General features: G+C 36.6%; 1 protein-coding gene across 1 annotated transcript in view; it reads left to right on the top strand.

Moving 5' to 3' along the window:
- The window catches only part of LOC134747987 (uncharacterized), a 191322-nt gene extending 182105 nt beyond the window's left edge, over positions 1–9217 (top strand). Inside the window, exons 10-19 of the mRNA XM_063682679.1 lie at positions 640–784; positions 1660–1917; positions 2921–3050; positions 3418–3581; positions 5444–5675; positions 6090–6251; positions 6452–6603; positions 6992–7104; positions 7697–7879; positions 8237–9217. Of these exons, the coding sequence (XP_063538749.1) occupies positions 640–784; positions 1660–1917; positions 2921–3050; positions 3418–3581; positions 5444–5675; positions 6090–6251; positions 6452–6603; positions 6992–7104; positions 7697–7879; positions 8237–8752 (2055 nt within the window). The 3' untranslated portion in view covers positions 8753–9217. The remainder of the gene's footprint in view (positions 1–639; positions 785–1659; positions 1918–2920; positions 3051–3417; positions 3582–5443; positions 5676–6089; positions 6252–6451; positions 6604–6991; positions 7105–7696; positions 7880–8236) is intronic.
- The last annotated feature ends 9615 nt before the right edge of the window (positions 9218–18832 follow it).

Genomic DNA, 18832 nt, shown 5'->3' with positions numbered 1-18832 from the left:
TAGAGCGGAGATAGATTGCTTCCTTATTCCCTAATCCTCTGATAAGTTTCATGCCATAACCTTACTCGTATATTGTCTTATGATTGTAATAAGCTAACTTAATAACGCTTCAAGATCAATATCCAATATTTGGAAGGTAAAACAGGGTGAACGAATATGAATACGTTATTTTCAATGGTTTCGCATAAAACCCTCGGATACGAAACCCCAACAAAAGGTTATATAGTTACAATAAGGTATTAGAGATCAAAATTGGATTATGTGTATTCCTATTGTTTTTATAAATTTAAATGAAAAAGATTTATTTCGTGATAAATAAATAAAAAATACTTTATGGAAATTTCCATATAAAGTGACCCCGTTTCATAGCCTAGCTAGGTTAGGGCGCCGAAATTATATTTTAAACTTGCAACTGTGCGCCGCGGACTGAAAAAAGATTAGGAACCCCTGGATTATAGTGTATTAATATTAGATGTACCTGTATTTAGGTGTTTTTAAATAAAATATTAGAAACTAAGAACCTTCAAATACATGAACACTCTTTATTCATTTAACCATTACTTATTTTATAAAGTATATCATTTATTAGTTATTTTTTAAGATAATTGCATTATTTTACACAACGCCTTTTTATTCCAGGTATTCATAAAGTCGGAGCTCAAAGTGGGCGTGATATTCGTCAAGGAAAACCAATATAGCGAAGAAGACATTCTGGACAATAATGAAAATTCGCCAATGTTTGAAGAGTTCTTACAAGTGCTCGGGGAAAAAGTGCGGCTAAAAGGTCTTTACAATTCCATTAATCTGTGTATTAGCTATTCAAGATTCGAGCTTTTATTCATAAAACATAGTATTTTACATGTCAAATTGGGTAGGTATATAATATACTTCACTCACCGAATATTAGGCAATACACATTAGTTAAATAAATAGGCATTTAGTAGGTACATACATAAGTAGTTGTTACAAGATCGAAAAAACGGATTTAGATTTAGAATTTAGTCACTATACGCTTCGACAAATTCGTCAATGCAAGCGAGATTTGTTAGTAACGATTTTAGACGATTTGCAAAAGCGATATCGCTTTGTACTAGTTTTAACTTCATAGGTAGTGAGTTATATAATATTGCTATAAAGGCTAAGAAGGGCAAATAATGACATTATTTAAGTAGTAACAGTAGTAACCCTGACGTGCCCTGACTAATATGCTAGAGCGTGAACCCCGAGTTTCTTTGCATACTTATTTTGGTATTCGATAGCTTAACACATTGTACGCCGCGCTTTTATGTTGCATACTAAAATCAGTCACATGTGCCCGGCGTGAAGCTATGGCTATAGGAAGCTACAGCTACAAGCGAGCAGCTATAGCAAGCTACAGGACGATACTCGCACTATAATTGTGATGTCTTACATGAGGTTCATTTTTATTATGGCCATATTTACAATTTACATTGACATCTCTTTTTTTGTGACATTTGTTTTATTTATTTATTTTATATTCTATTATTTGATTTCTGTTCTAATCTTAAGTTGACGATCTTTTAGTGAAAGCCTTTGTTTTATCCCTTTTTGTAAAATACTGTGCCTTTTTATTTAAGAAATAAATAAATCTAATCTATTGTTGAAATCCTACTATCACTTACCTCAATTTTGTTATAGGTTTCGACAAATACAAGGGCGGTTTAGACACCGTCCACGACCTAACGGGCCTGTACTCAGTATATACGAACTGGCGTGGCATTGAGATCATGTTCCACGTATCGACACTATTGCCATACGAACGCCACGACCCCCAGAAGCTGCAAAGGAAAAGGCACATAGGGAATGATATTGTGTGCGTCGTGTTCCTCGAAGCGGACAACACTGCCTTCTCGCCGGCTTGCATTAAAAGCCATTTCTTACACACGTTTATTTTAGGTAAGTCTGAAATCTTAACCGGAATATATATATATATGTAGGTACTGATGAACGATGTGACGTGAACATAGTGTCTCATTATGTTATTCTTTCTATATATACCATTTTAGACCATTAGGTAGGTATGTACATAATTTCGCAGTGGGTGAATCATTATATCCATTATATTTCAGTCGGGCCTTAATCCCACGTGTTAAGTGTTGGATAACTCGCTTCCTTATGGCTTGAATATGAGTCAAATATAGTATTATCAAATGTAACCTTCCTCAAATCTACTCTGATATATTCAGATTCAGCATTTTGTTGTCTTGTTTGTCGCTATGTGACGGAAGTATGACGGTGCATATCGAGTTTTAGTGCCTACATTAAATTCACTTAAAAGCAATATCAAACGGTTCACTATTTATAGGGCCTCTTTCTATTGCTCAAGAGTGTAGTCTATAAAACTTTATCTTAGCTAAGAGCATTATAAACTTGGATTGACTTAATGGGTAGGTATTGAAAATCGCTACACGCTTAGTCCGCGGTTCGAAACGAGCACTTGAGATTTAAGCTAGATAAACATGAAATTTTCACTGAAATTTGATTATATCGTTTAAATACTTTAAAAAAAATTAAAGGGTTTGAAAGTATACATTGCCTCGTATCGATGTAAAGGACACATACGTGACGACTACATAGTCGCTTTGGGGAATATACCGGTTGTCGCAGTACCTAAGTATATACTTTCTCCTGCAGTAAGAACATGTGCGTCCATAAAATAAGCGACAATATCTTGTCCGCCTGTTATACGAGTATATAGGCAGATTTACCCTACTTGCCCTGTAGAAGCAAGGTGCTGCCTGAAATAACTTCTCTTTAAACATTTACCCCCTTAATCATCGTGCTACAAGCCTATTATTAGCTAAATGAGGCATGTATCGCGTTTATGAATAAGGGGTTTACTCTACGATTAATCGAATTTATGTAAAGTATGTTAGTAAGTATGGATCATTATTTACAGTACGAGTATCAGCACGGATAAAACGGCGGCCGACCAGGTACGAAGTGTCGGTAGTCACTCGGGACGAGGTTGGTGCATACAAACCCTACCTTTGGGAGCAGAGTGTGTTTGACAAAGGGCCCATGTTTAGGTAATTATCGCTGCATAGTGATAGTGATACTTTTCGATAACTGTACTACTATATTAATTACTTACACTGAGCGACGTTAACATTAGGTATATTGCATTATAGTCTTTAGGCGAAAACGTGTACGAAATTCACCAGCGAAAATGCTAAGAATTTTAGTGAAAGTCAATTTTAAACTTATATGTGATACTGAACGGTATCCACCGAAGTTCGTTTTACATTAAAAAATATTTTAAGTACTCTCAACAATTTCATGGACTGTTTTGAATGCTGCTTTTTGACTTTATAATATATCTCCGATGTTAATTACCTCTCGGATGGTCTATAGACGTATAGACATTGTCATTAAATGTTGGATTATATTTTTCAGAGAATGGCTTCTCACGAAAATAGTAAACGGAGAAAGAGCGTCATATTCCGCCCCGAAATTTGCGAGGATGCAAGAAAGAACGCGGAGTCAAATGCTCGAAGACATCGTAGCTAACTTGCAGAATCACGCCGAGACTGGACAGATACCTAAACCGTATAGGAGAGGTGCGTTATAAACATTATCATCATAATCATCATTATCTCATCATATTGCATAGGCTTTTTCTATACCAGTATGATTCCTATCTCGATTTGTCTTCACTTATTTTACAATTATGATTCTACGAGTTAGTTTGTGCGTTGCCCTCATCCAATATTCTCGCTATACTGTACGATTATCTTGATGAGTAGGTACATGGATATGAGGTCGTATTTGTCTACGTGACAGCGTAATAATGACAGTATCCGTCTTTTCAGTCGCGTAGTGTGACACATTCTTTCACGTGAATATACTAATAAATAAAGTTATCCATAATACATACGCCTGCAGGTCGTTGGTCTTTCTTGTGAAGGTCCACCGCAGAGACAATCACCTTTTTTTCTCATGAAGTATCGCTTCTATAGCCAATTCAATATGCCGCGCACATTGCTATTTACAACTTTCTAAACTATATTCGTATTAGGTCAGGGGGGTTTCATTTCTCAGTTTAGGTACATTTGGCCGGCGCGCCTCCCGGGCAGGAGTATGGCAATGGGCTGCCGCTCGACTCGCGCAAAATTGAAAATGCATAATGGCTTCTAAACCTAAATCTATAGATATTGTTCTGTTTACGAATGTGTGAATAAACGGAAGAACAAGGAAGCAGAAATAACATTTTTTTTAAATTCCGGACTATTGACCGACATATTTTCAAAGAAATAAGTACTTCTGTGGCATAACTACTTCCGTGAGAATCAGACATACCATCTCCGGATAAAAAAACTATGTTTACAGAATCAACGTTTGTAATTCCTACATATTTGTCTTAAAAATAATAAATAAGTAGGTATAGGTACAAAAACTTGTCAAGTGACAACCCCGTGCCGACACTCGCAGCTCGGTCATAAAACTGCGGCGCGCAAAGAAGATTCACGGTTCGTGCGCGGTTATAAGTTTCAATTTTGCTTGCAGGCGGCGAGTATAGGTATAATTTTATACCTAAATCTGACTTTTGTAAAGGAGTGAATTTTCTGTACGGTAGTACTATTAGTTATTCTGTGATTAGGTACATTAACCTATGCTTCAATCTAAGATTTGGTCGACGGTTTAACCCGCAGGATCAAAACTTGTGAGTTCACTTTAGGTCACTCTGAACTAACCTTTGATGGTTGCTAATTATATCAATTCCTAACAAGTTTGCTAACTTTCGTAGGCATGTAGTTTCAAACTCTAAGTAGGTACTTAGATAGAGATGAATGAGATGATGAATCAATGTAGGTACATAAGTACATTTTTGGTTGGTATATTGGACATAGCTAGAAGCAATTAATTGTTAAGTTAATTTTGTATCAAACAGGAACGTTGCAAACGATGCTATTAAGCTTAGAAATAAATTAAAAGTGGAAAAATTCACTCTCCAGTAATCCAGTGTGGGTTGAACTTGAACTCCCACCCAAGACAGGGAGATTTTCCACTTTTAATTTAATCAATTAATTGTTATTGAAATCCGTGTAATCCAATCTTACATTTTTCGATAAAACTAACCACTATTAATTAAATTTGAAAATAGGAACTTGAGTTACTCATACCGTCGTTTGGTGTTGCTCATATATCAAAAAGCTACCTTAGTTGGATCATGAATTCATGATATCAAATATTTTTAGCGACAATTTTAATTCCACCCTATGCTTAACATTCTCTCTTATTTATTGAACTTTCTCTAGTATCATAACATATCTAGTACCTACCCGTATTGATACATCGTTCGTAAAACATAATTCAAGTACACGACGATACACACTAATAACCTTGATAAGCATCAATAACGAGTAACAATCGTTTCTTCAAAAATGAGGCAAGAGATTTATAAAATTCGTTACCTTTTCAGGTTCATGGCGCCCTATTGGACATATGAGGCCGTCGTCTCCTCTTCTCGACTCTGTTCGCGATCAGTTTGAGGACTACGACCAGCTCGCGAAAGACTTTACGAGGGTGTTCCTCAACAATGAGCTGAACGTGGCCACGAATGCGCAGCTATTTGACGTAGTGTTCCTCGTGGGACAGTCCAAACAGAAGACCAAGTTTATTGGAGTGAGGGCGATATTGGGGGTTAGGAGTAGGTGAGTTTAACTGCTCTTTGTATCTTTCTGAACAACGAGTTGAACATCAACAATGCGTAGTTGTTAAATGGCGTGTTCTTCGCGGGGCATAAATCATATGACGATTACAATACACTGTACATTGATTACTTAGTTTGTTGGAGTGAGGACGATATTGAGGAGGAGGACAGCTAGCTTCCATCAACCAACAAACCCTTCTGGGGTGATTTACTTACTTACTTACTTGGCTAGCACTATGACCTTTGCTCGGTCTCGTGCAGATTCGCTGATGCCGAGTTCATGGAGATCTACCGCCGCTGTATTCGCCCACCCACCGATACTTTGAGTGACTTACAGGTTGATTAATGCGGGATTGAGGATTTAGTCCAGGATAATAACATTTTTGTATTAAGCAATGTATTATATAATTTTCAGAGTATTCCAAGAGATGTTGTACGGCATCCAGACCGGGTTCGGGTCGCCGCAGGTGCCTGTAGCGGAGCTGCTGGCGCGGCCGGCACCCACGCTGCTGTCACCCACGCCGGCGCGCCAGAAGAGCAGCAACTTCCTGCAGGTGCCCGACATCGAGTCGCCGAGGTTAGTTTCTCACACCGATGATGTGTCACTTTTCTTGCTAAGGCTCTATCCAGTTGTGAAGTGTTCTTTTTTATAGCGCAATGTCATATTTTACGTGCATGCACCGGAGAGACGATTTAAGTTCTACCTGATAGAATGACTCAATGAATACGACTTAGTCCAATAAAACTCACCATTATGTTTCATGTGATTCATTTCAGACCAAAAAGCGTACCCAGTTCTCCCATGGTGAAGCGAGCTTTCTCCCGACTGGGCACGATCACGGCCGGCTGGGGCCGCTCCATACGCAAGCAGCACTCGCAACTCAACGCTGACGACAAGAAGAAGTGGGCCAGCTCGCAAGACTGCTCTAGTTAGTACCTATTCCTTTCCTCCGGATCAGAAAATAATGAATATGCGCGCAGAACCAGTAATAAAGTACATTCATACAGAGGTACATTCAAAAAACAAAAGGATACGCGAGAGTTACAGTATTGTTCTGACTCAGCATACTAACCTTGAGTCAATCATCAAACCCAATCAGTGATGCCACAACAGAAAGGAAAATACATAAAATAAAAAGAGAACATATTTAAAATCACCAAAGAACACTTTTTGCTCAACATTGACTTACAACGCTGTAATTTTTAAATAGCAGATTTTTTACACTGTGTTAACAATGTTTTTAGGTAATCTAAAACGAGTTTAATCTTATTTTCACCTCTTTCACTTCTCATATTTTATTTATTTATAATTTTCAGATAAAGAAGGCAAAGATAAAGACAAGGACAAAAATGCGGCGTTAGCAGTACCGAGACTATCGGTGTGCGCCGACGCCCAGAAAGTGGACCGTGCCAAACTTGCACAGACTGAGGTAAGTTGTTTTTACCTCACTGCCGCAAATCAAAAAGGCAGGGTTTATTTTAACATTCTATATATGTATGTATTTTAATTGAATTGATTTAGAATCGAACCAAGCTAACTCTGCATGGCATTTGAAGTGTTGCCATGTCATTATTTATGTCAAATTTCTATGAATATATGACTCTTATGACACTACCTCATTTCGTTCTATTCAAGTTTGTGCAAAGTGAGCTTAGGCGGACTCTAGTAGAACAGATCCATACAACTCGTAATAATTATAGCATCTTAACTGTTCGGCTTCTAAGTTCTTATACCTATACTGCATACACAAGAAATTTTACAGGCGGATCGCGTAAAGGTTCAGCCGCAAATGAGATGAATGAGAAGGAGTGACTAAAGCCTCCAGTCTTAAGTACTGGAGGCTTTAGTCCCTTCTTCTGTATATGATATGGATACAATTTGTCGGTAAAATACAATAAAATGAGTGCTCCATGAACTAAGTTTTGTACGTGTGATGAGTGTGATTCTCTCTGCCTTGCTCCCCTGACAAACAACTTGCCAAACTATATTTCAGTTTATAATAGTGCAACGTGTCCTTTCAGTTTTCTATAATCGAGTTCGACCCGGAAACGTTCCGCATCCTGCTAGACTACCTGCATACGGGCAGCTGTCCGCTGACCTGCGCGTCTATCCCCGGGCTGATCTGCGCCGCCGAGCACTACGACCTGCCCGAGCTGCTGCAGGCCTGCTTCCACCACGCCAAGCAGTTCCTCAGGATAGAAGTGGTGAGTTACAGTGATGCTGGATGCTGGCTACATACACATGCACACGGAATATAATAATACACGCCCGGAACTGGAACTGGAAATGCTATGGCTCGTGGTTTTATCACTGCTCTCATTTGAGCATCATTTGCCCTCCGTATCTAAACTTTCGTGATGCGACATCTGTCTTGACTTAACTAAGTAGGTGACAGAAAATCTATACGTAAGGGTAAAGTAGATTTGTCTTAAATAGTTTTTTTGTCGAAATGAAACTCTAAAACAGACGCAATGCGACTAATTTGAAAAGAATGAAAATCCATCGAATCTTTAAACGCACTCTTGCAAGTGTATGATGTAAGCGTTGTTGTGTCGTTCCAGGTTTGCATAATGCTGATATCGCTGGAGAACTACTACTGGCGGTACACGTCGGCGTCGGAGCTGGTGAACATGATCCTGGCGTTCACGGAGCAGCGCGCCTACGCGCTGTTCCAGACGGCCGAGTTCCTCAACCTGTCCGAGTCGATGGTGCAGATGATCATGTGCCGCAACCTCGAGGTGCCCGAGGTCCGCAAGTTCGAGGCCATGCTCAGCTGGGCGCGCAACAAAATCAAGGCCAAGTCCGCCAATAAGACTGATGCCAAAAATGAATTTAAATGCATTATGGAGAGGCTCGCTCGGGACCTGAAGCTGTATAGGATCTCGCCGCAGGAGCTAATCAAGGTAGTGCTCCCGTCGAAGGCGATTAAGAACGAGCGCATCCTGGAGACGCTCATGTACCAGGCCAACTCGGGCATGTACCGGATCCAGGACAGCTACATCGAGGCGTGCCAGCAGCGCCTGCAGAAGCAGGACTCGCGCTTTTCCGAGTTCGAGAGTTTCGACTACGGCATTTAAACGGAGCTGTGAGGATTATCAGTGTATTAGATAGATTTTGAAGAGAGACTGGCCTGCTCCTTCTCATAATGTGGTATGTTGAAGCCTTCTAAAGTATTATTGTTATAGATGTGATCGAGTAGAGGTGCGAGAAATTATTGTACACTTCTCGGATACCTATTCCTTGTTGTTGTTCATTGATACCTATATATATTTTTTACATCTAGACGTGTTCAGCATAATCATCTCTATTTTTGGTACCGTGAACTTTGCGATATGTGTGTTGTTTGGCAAATAAAGACACCCGATCGGCTGGCGTGGTGTCTTGTCAGTTTATGTCCACACAGATGTAGTACGATTTGCGACCACGTGACGTATACACTATTTATACATATCACCATTCCAGCCGCCTTGTACTATATTGATTATATTTTCAACCAATTGATCAAATTCATTACATATTTATTTTTTATTATCCTAAGGTACAAAATAATAGTTAATGTAAGTAATTAAGGGGTTTCAAAAGTACTAAGGTTATGATATCCATCAAACCATTTTTAGGGTTCCGTAGCCAAAAGGGCAAAAACAGAACCCTTACAGTGTCGTCATGTCCGTCTGTCCATCCGGTCGTCCGTCCGTCTGTCCGTCTGTCACCCGTATGGCACAGCCATTTTACTCAGAAAATATAATATATATTTTGAAGAAACTTGAAACGTGGGTGTATTTTGTGAGCGGCTACATAGGTAGTACAAAAGTAAAAAAAAATTATAACTTATTTTATATATGTACTAGAATCGGTAACTAAAAGTGTATAAAACATTTTTCAGTAAAAATCAACGTATACATTAATCAACGTATGTATATCCAAAATAATGTGTCCCTCCTTTAACTTTTAAACCGGGCGTCCAATAAATATGAAAAAAAAATACCTACTTTCCACGGAAATTATTTTGAACATAACATCGGTTGAGCCCTTCATAAGTTTTTTATTTAATTAATTTTCTCATCAAAACGACGTAAGTGCCGCGTAGATACGCCGTTTTGCTTTTATGGATTTTAGTATCTTCAGTGGGGAGACACTCCTGCTTTCGGGCAAACTCGGCTCCGTTCGGCTCAGCATTGCTCCAAACAATTATTAGGTTTGGCATAACTTAACCCTCCCCTCCCTTTGCGTGCACGACCACAGATAAGAATGACTTGAATTTTGACAACCCGAAATAGCCGAAAGGGATAGTGCTATACATTAGGAAAGGACAGCATGATTCGTCCCTGAATCGCTGTATACTAGTACTATTACTTATTTTGTGGCATCGTATGAAGGTACGGAACCCTCTATTATGCGTAGTCCAACACACATTTGGCCGGTTTTTAAATTCACGAAAAGTAAAAAAAATACATTCTTAAATTTTTATTTGTCATTAATTTTAGTATTGACAGGTACAACATTCGTGAAACCCCTAATCTATCCACAAATCGTAGTTTACCATACACATCATTGTTTCATGCAAACGCGACTGATTCACCAATACGTTGTCGTATTAAAAAAAACTTATTATAAATATAAATATCTAAAAGGATGTACAAAATGATAAAACATAATGGGAATTTAATGAATATGAACGTTACACTATAATAATTATGATTGCCTTTTGTCTTACTTAATTTTTCCACGTATATTTGTTACTTATTCATTATTCAATGTCGCTTAACTTATTAATTACTGTACTGGAAATGTTACTTAACATTTACGCAATGGATACCAAACATTTTATATTATAGGTACTTGCCTACTTAAATATTTTTTCTGCGAAAGTACCTACACAAAGTTAGTAAGAGTTTATTGATTACATCAAATACATTTTATTTACTATGGCCATTGGCCATGGCATTTCAGTCCAAAAAAATAATGTATATTTGAAAACTTTTTTCTCCGCTATTTTTTTTAAGTTAAAAAACGAAAAGGTTTAAAAAAAATGTTCTCCGACGTGGATACTTGAAACGCAAAATAAGAATTAGTACTAACCTCCTAAGACTCGAGGTCCTACCTATAGCACGTATTTAGTTCGATGAAGTTTAAATCATATTCAATTGGAACAGGTGCATTAATTTTGTTTCGTTCAATTTTCAAACATTACAAAATTAACTATACTCTACACTATAGATTCAAATTTCAGTGGCAAAATTTGCATTTTTCATTTGTATAGATAGGCCTTAGGGGCCTAAAGCACAGAAGATTCAATCGCCTTAGACCTAACTTGATATGACGGTCCCTGTGACAGTTTATTTGTATACGGAGTAAAACGGAGTAGCTGTCACGTAAAATGTGTGTACGTAGTCATTCTTTGGAATTTTAGCACATTAATTTATTTACAAAGGTAACATTTAAACATACGGCAATAGTTATTTGTGCAACAAGAAAGGAAAGTAGGTTTATCTTGCGAGTGTTGATTTTGAGTCCCAAGTAAGCGAAAGAATCTTAAGCGTAGCGAGGGACTCAAAAACACGAGATGTAAAATAACTGCTCTCGTGTGACACATAATTTTTCACCTCAGTAGAGAGAACATATTAAAGGTTAAAATGTATTTCGAATTTGTAATAGACCCCGAAGTATGAAGTGGCAGTTCATGGCCTTCACTAAATTAAAAAGCTACTTTGTTTCACTCCCTGTAGTGACGAAAGTATGCTTGTTCGAGCTGCTGAGGTGAAAAAACATATTTTGTCGATTATTTTTATTAATTAAACCCATTGAGTTATTATTACTATAGAGGCGACTTACCAAATAATGAAATTGTCGCAATCACAACCTGTACTACGCGACCAAAACGTCGCAAGCGCCGTAAAATTCATGGCGCTTACGCGTTTAAGTTGCGAGATTCACGCTCCGCTTCTATGGTTTGATGCCGGCAGCAACTCATGGCGCAACATACTGGTTTTCTGTGCCGGTTATATACGTAAGTAATAATAGTTCAATGAATAAACTCAACCAAAAGTAACTGTAGTCTGTATAGTAAGAAACTGTCATCGGGACCATCAATCGAAACGCAAAACTCATTTTGAGTTTCATGTCCAAGACTCATCTTGGACTTTAAATTTACCTATTCTTTCATGAAAGTGAAACCTCCCTAAAAATTGCATCCGTGGAAATTGCGTCCATTTTATGTGATTTAGTTATATGTCGGTCTGTAAAACTTACTGCAATCTGATATAGACATTGATCTATACATTGATTCTTAGTGGAAACTGTGTCTCCGTTTTTTATAATATAAGTACTAACAGAAAAGATGTTTAATGATGTGTATTTCTATTTGTACTATAAGGTATAGTTAACGCTATCTCTACTGAGCTCGTTCACTTACCTGTACTAACAATGGCATTCTGTTAAACAAAAGCCATTATTTCTTTTGTGCGAGCGCGTGGCCTTTGTGCCTGAGGCTCACACACAATGGCCACGCGCTCAGGCACAAAGGCCACGCGCTCCCATAAAAGAAATAATGGCTTTTGTTTAACAGAATGCCATTGTTAGTACAGGTAAGTGAACGTGCTCAGTAGAGATAGCGTTAACTATACCTACTCGCCGTGTTTTCCTTTCACAGCTTGGCGCTCTTCATAATTTATAATAGTAAATACAAATTATATTTTCTTACAAACATGGATATTTAAAAATAAATGTGTAGATCCAATAAATGAGATATAATTGATGTATAGACGTAAACTATAATCGTGCTCTTCCTATTCGCTGTTACCACGCTGTTACTGTTCAAATTTGGTTCAAATGTGCTTGCGTTTCTTTTTATTACACCTAAGCCGGCTACTTCGTAATTCAAATGTATTTTCATCTTGCCTTAACAATAATTTACATTAGTTCCATTATAGAACAATAGAAGTGGGGTCGGACCAAGCTAACTCTGCATGACATTTGCAATGAAAAACATTTGTTTTTTTTTTACACAGATCGAACTAGCCCCAAACTAAGCTGACTAATGTTGCTTATAAAGAATGTAGTAACAATTTTCAGGGTTCCGTACCCAAAGGGTAAAAGCGGGACCCTATTACTAAGACTCCGCTGTCCGTCTGTCTGTCACCAGGCTGTATCTCATGAACCGTGATAGCTAGGCAGTTGAAATTTTCACAGATTATGTATTTCTGTTGCCGCTATAACAACAAATTCTAAAAAGTACGGAATCCTCGGTGCGCGAATCCGACTCACACTTGGCCGGTTTTTTTTAAATGTAGGTAACGAAATATCATTCGGACCTGCGGAACTAGCTTCCAAAGTTTTAAAATAATGTTCTTTAAAGAGAATTCACTATTAGTAGGTGACTATATGTTCGCATCCAAGTTTTCCTATGTATAATTTTTCACATAATAAAATTGGACAGACATTCATTAAAATCATTAACTTTTGGAGCAAAAATGTAGCTAACTGCAGTTAAACCTATGTTTTTTTATTAACCAAATTAAACACAAGTCATGGGAGTGGGACAAGTCACTATTTTTTACATTGATATAGTAATAAGTATACCTATATTATTATATTATTATTGATGATGATGATAGTATATAAGCGTACACGTTTTTTCTGAGCGACAATAGCGGTTTTAAAAGACTTGTTTAGCCGTAGCTTTGTCGTATTTTCTAAAATTTGGACGAGATTATTTTGAATTGAAAAAAATTGTCGGACATAAACTAATTTTGGATTGTGTTAAAATTATCATGTTATCAAAATTGTCTTTCAGACTATCAGAAACTACTAATGTTAAGAATCTACTTAAATCCGTTTGTAACCAACTTTCTATTTGTAGCTAGAACGGTCCCGGTCCGGGTCGACACGTCCGACACTTCGTTTTCTATGATACGTGCTTTATTGCACATAAACTTGTTTACATAAAACAGACAAAACAAAATAAAAATGAAATATGTTATCTACAAGGGCGAACTTATCCCTAAGAGGGATCTATTCCAGCTGACGTTTGAGAAAATGCAAAAGGATCAAAAATAATTTAATGTGAACAATTGCAATATGACAATTGCTGCTTTTTTGCTGTTTTTTTGACGTGATTTTTTGCTATAGAAAACGAAGTATCGGACACCTCGGCCCTGGCCCGGACCGTTCTGTTCTAGCGTGAGCCATCCTTTATCCGAGTCCCAAACTTACGGTTTCTCAGAACTTCAGTTTCATGCGGAATATTTACTAGAACGTTTCCATTTGGTTTGATTAGCTCCATCCATAAAGGTGTCTGATAACATATATGGATGCCGATTCGAACCTTAATAATTTCATTTTAATTTGTTAGATATTGATCTACACGTCATGTGCATTTCGCCCACACTTATTACACTGTACGAAATATAATATTCATATTCACAGACATTAATAACAGATTACGTTGAGATTATTAAATTACGAATAAGCCACATTATTTTCATCAACAAGTCACCATTTGGCTCTACTTCGCCATTCACTCACCGATGGAGATTAATTTATTGCATTGTAGAATGTCCTCGTTCTATATTTTAACCCGTATTTTCATTCCATGCCTCATTATGCTAGCAAACCTAGCAAATTAAAGCTGTATTCAGAAGTACATACAGTAGGTAGACTTACGAGTACCTTTGCGAGAGTGACAGAGTGTATTTAATGAAGTTACTGAGTTATTAAATACCGTTTTAAAGCTTTTCATAGGTATTACTGTAAGTACAGTTGCTATCAGATATATTGGAGCGGCCAAGGCGCTTATAAATATCTGAACACGTCTCTATGACGGCTACCGTTTTTATGCTCACCAGTTGGCGCCACTGTAGATGTAGGTCCAGAAAAACAGATCTCAAAATTCTTCTATGATTATTTTTATGAAATCAATACGTTCTAAAATAGTACATTTCGATGCTAGTGCGGAAAGTATGTCATTATCTCACGAGTACCGAGATATCTCGGGACGAGTGAAGAATGACATTTCCGCACGTGTATCGAACGACGTTTTTTAATACAGTTGCGAGAAAATAAGAAAAGCAACAAGTAAGGAACGGAATTCGAAACTTTTATATTAATAATTCTGTGCCATCATTGACATTGACATTATGAAGAAGTGTTTTTCTAGCTTTTATTCGACTAGAATAGATTTTGTTGTTATTATTTTACCCACTTCAATGAAAGTTTTTTTTCCAATTCATGTTCTATAAGACAAAAACAATTGTAAATATTAAAACATTGTACTATTATTACCTAAATATCGTTATTTATGATTATTTGTGTATCGTATATTTATAAAAACAATATCGATTGTTGCCTTTGGAAACTTAAAACATTCTTGCAGTAAGAAAATATGCCTCCTCTTTGACAGGCGTTCCGTTCCTTTCAGACTTCTTATGAAGAACGGTTTTTCAACATTAAAAAATAAACGTGTTATAATACTTATAATGATGAAGAGGTAAGTAATAAAATATGAAATATACATATTTTTCGTATTCTTACATTAACAGTAGGTTTTTATGTTGATTACGACGTTTAAACGAAACTAATATTAACACTCATCAATAAGTAGTCATGAATTGGAACAAGTAAAAATTTTAAAAAATTGGAAAAGTAAAAAGCACTAGTTCGCGAAAACCAACTTTCCGCACGCTAAACAGCCACGAAAAGTAGCACTTTTTGGGCAACTGTATTAAAAAAGTATTTTTTAGTGCCATTTTTTCAACATATTTAATTTTGCGTAATTTTTGTTAGCACATTTTTAAACCACTAACATTTATTGAGCTATATCTATTGTTTACCATGATTTATCAAAGATAAACAAAGATTTGCCACAATTATGAATAAGGAGTAAAAATTCCTGATAAAAAAAGCTTGAAACCCCCAAAACTTCTATGCATTTGACATTTTGAAAGACCATCTACACTAGCGCTCCTAGCGGCGAACGCGCCCTCATTGTCAAGGTGTTAATAGAGTGTGTAGACATAGACATAAACATACCTATAGTCTGTCAAAGGACTGTCTTATTTCAAACATAGACAGAGAGAATTCTTTGTCTTACACTAGTACTAGCACCCAAAAGAAAACGATGAGTATAGTTTTTTGTTCTTATTTACTGACGAGATTTGCTTGACAAACTATAATTTTATACAACATCACAAACAACGCACGTTAGGAACATTCCGTTCAACGGGTTTCATAATATATTTTACAGTACATATGGTGCTACTTTTTCGCACTAGTGCGGGAATGAGCACTTTTCGTGCATATGTCGAAAGTTTAAAGGGCAATATGTACTGTAAAACGTTGTACGATACACGTGCGAAAAGGTAATTCGCAACTCGTGATGATTTAAAACACTCCCTGCGGTCGTGTTTTAATTTATCGCCACTCGTTTCGAATTTCCTCTTTTCCGCACTTGTATCGTAAATAACTATTTCATTTCTCATGCTCTATAAGAGGGTCATTGTTGCTCTAAAAGGTGTGCAAAAAATGATACGTGTCTGCACTAGAGCATTTTACGTTCGACGTACGATTTTTTAATTTTTTTTACAATAAGCAATTGAAATTTGAGTTTAAGTGGATTTGTTATACAATTTCCATTCTGATATTTGACTCTCCATTCCATATTATACAATACCTTTGCCTAAATTGTTAACTGAAAGTACCTACCATTAAGAAATACTATAAAACTGTATACTTAGTCATGTTTTAAAAATAAACACCTGCATTTTACTTTTATCGTATTCGAAATGAAAAGTAGAGTGTTTAACTCGGGTGAAAGGCATCATTTCAGCCTCGGACAATTGGCGCTTTCACTGCGTTCGAGCGCCAAAATACCTCGGCAGGAATGAGTGCCTTTCATCCCTTGGTTAACAATCTACTATTGCTTTTATTGGAATTAGACGCGGTAAGCAATGCTATCGAGAAATAGCAAAGTTACTGGTTTTGACGGTAAATGTAGTACCTACGTACTTTTTTTATGAATTAAGTATTGTTCCTTTTATTTTGATGATACTTTTATTTGCATTATACGGCCGAACTACTTCTCGTATTATAAGATTCGAATCCCGGTAAGGACATCTGTGTGATGAGTACGGATGTTTATGTTTCCTATGTACCTATCTATAGTTATTTGTTATACAAGGGTGCAAAGTTGTATTTTACCCGCGAGTGTAGAATTGAAACACGAGCATGCGAAAGGATTCTATAGGTGAAAAATAGAATCCTGAGCGTAGCGAGTGTTTCAACACACGAGAAGTAAAATACATTTGCGCCCGTGTGTAACACAAAACTTTTCACCTCACTATAGCGAGGAAAGTGCAACATCCACAGGCGTTAGATCATCTTCATCACTGGAATCACTCATTTCTTTACGATATTATAAGAGAAAACTCTGGAAGTTGTGTATTTTTACGCGAGTCGGTTAAGTAAAAAAATTGTTGACAATGTGACATTTCTGATGCATGAAATGTCAACGATGCGTTTTGAAATTGCATCGACTCAACTTGTGCGTTCAGAATTATATTTAACATCATTATAAAAAAAACAAACGTTTCTTATGGAATTTTAAGGTTTATGACTTAAAATCATTAAATAAAGCTAAATTTGGTATTTTTTATTACATTCTCAAACCATTTATTTAATGATAATTAATATCGAACGAACCATTATCTTGAGCGTTTTACGTTTTGTTATCTGTCAAGCTACTTAAACACGCTCCATCCAAGGTCAAATTACTTTCCCCACTAGTGGATAAAACGCGTTTTTCCCCGCTTGTATTGAAGGATAAACGACAACTTTCCGAGCTAGTGAGGGGAAAAATATTTATTATTATATTTATCTATACAAGTAAATATAACATTTTATATTTCATATAGTCCCTCTCCTTTCATATAGGCCTTGGGGGAGGCCTATGTCCAGCAGTGGACGTCTATCGGCTGACATGATGATGATAATAGTCCCTCTCTTGCATGAGAGGAGGCCTGTGCCCAGCAGTGGGACTCATATATATATATAGGCTGAAATATTATTATTATTTGTAAACCTTTAATCCTTCCTTCCTCCTTCCCCCCTCCCCCCCCCCCCTCCTTCGCTTTGGTTACAGTTGGACTCCGGGTTGATCTATTATGCAAGTTTGTCCCCAACTAACATTTATTTAATATATTTTCTACAAGTGTATCTACTCTATGCGGGTATCTTGAATGCAACTTTATCTAGAAAGATTTAATAACATAATGCAACTATACTCTGATTTGTAATTAGATTCCAAAAAAATAACCTCACTTTTTCTCTTTTCCGTATGTTTTAAGAACCTAAACAAAGATAAAAGGATACATTTATATTTATTTTAAATGCTAGAGTATGCAAAAGAGAAATTTGAGTTTACTTTTTTACATATTTTCCATTATTACGAAAGAAAAAGTATCTGAGTGAGGTTAGTTTCTTGGAATCTAATTACAAATCAGAGTATACTAGTTATGCACAACTTTGGGAACAAATGTAATTATTTTATTAAATAGTTTGTGTTTTTAAGTAGTAGTAGTAGTATACACGGTGTTACTTGAGCCACTGAAAACCTGAGACACCCCAACAGATTTTTTTTTATTTTAAACTCATCTTGAGTATTTATTCTTTAAACCGATAAATATTTAAAAAATATTCGTTATTTAGTTTTCTTAACAATTCTATTCGACTGGTAATTCTACACAAGATACTTGAAGATACTTCGTCGTTTTAGTGACGTCAAACAATTGCTAGTTATGTACCATCGTAAACACTGTTAACTGACCATTTGCATACCTTACTACAACGAGATAAGGTTTACCAAAGGCCAGTTTGCTCATTGACAAATAACTTGTCAAATGCTAGTTATTGATATTGTTGCATTACAAAGTTGTAAACTGAGCATGTAAAAATAATAAAATAAAATAAAAAAATACCCCCATTAAAATATAGCGCAATCGATTCTCCTATCGATTCTGAACAAATAGTTTTTAGGTTTTCAGTAGGTCATGAAACACCGTGTATATAAATTATAAACTGAAATATATGTCATATATTACAGAAAAAGTGACGAAGCCCTCCAGTGGTGAAGGTATTTCAGTTTATAATTTTATTATAGTAGTGTG

This window comes from Cydia strobilella, chromosome 15 (genome assembly GCF_947568885.1).
Source record: "Cydia strobilella chromosome 15, ilCydStro3.1, whole genome shotgun sequence".
In the NCBI taxonomy this organism is placed as follows: domain Eukaryota; kingdom Metazoa; phylum Arthropoda; class Insecta; order Lepidoptera; family Tortricidae; genus Cydia; species Cydia strobilella.
This window is presented reverse-complemented; position numbering and strand designations above follow the sequence as displayed.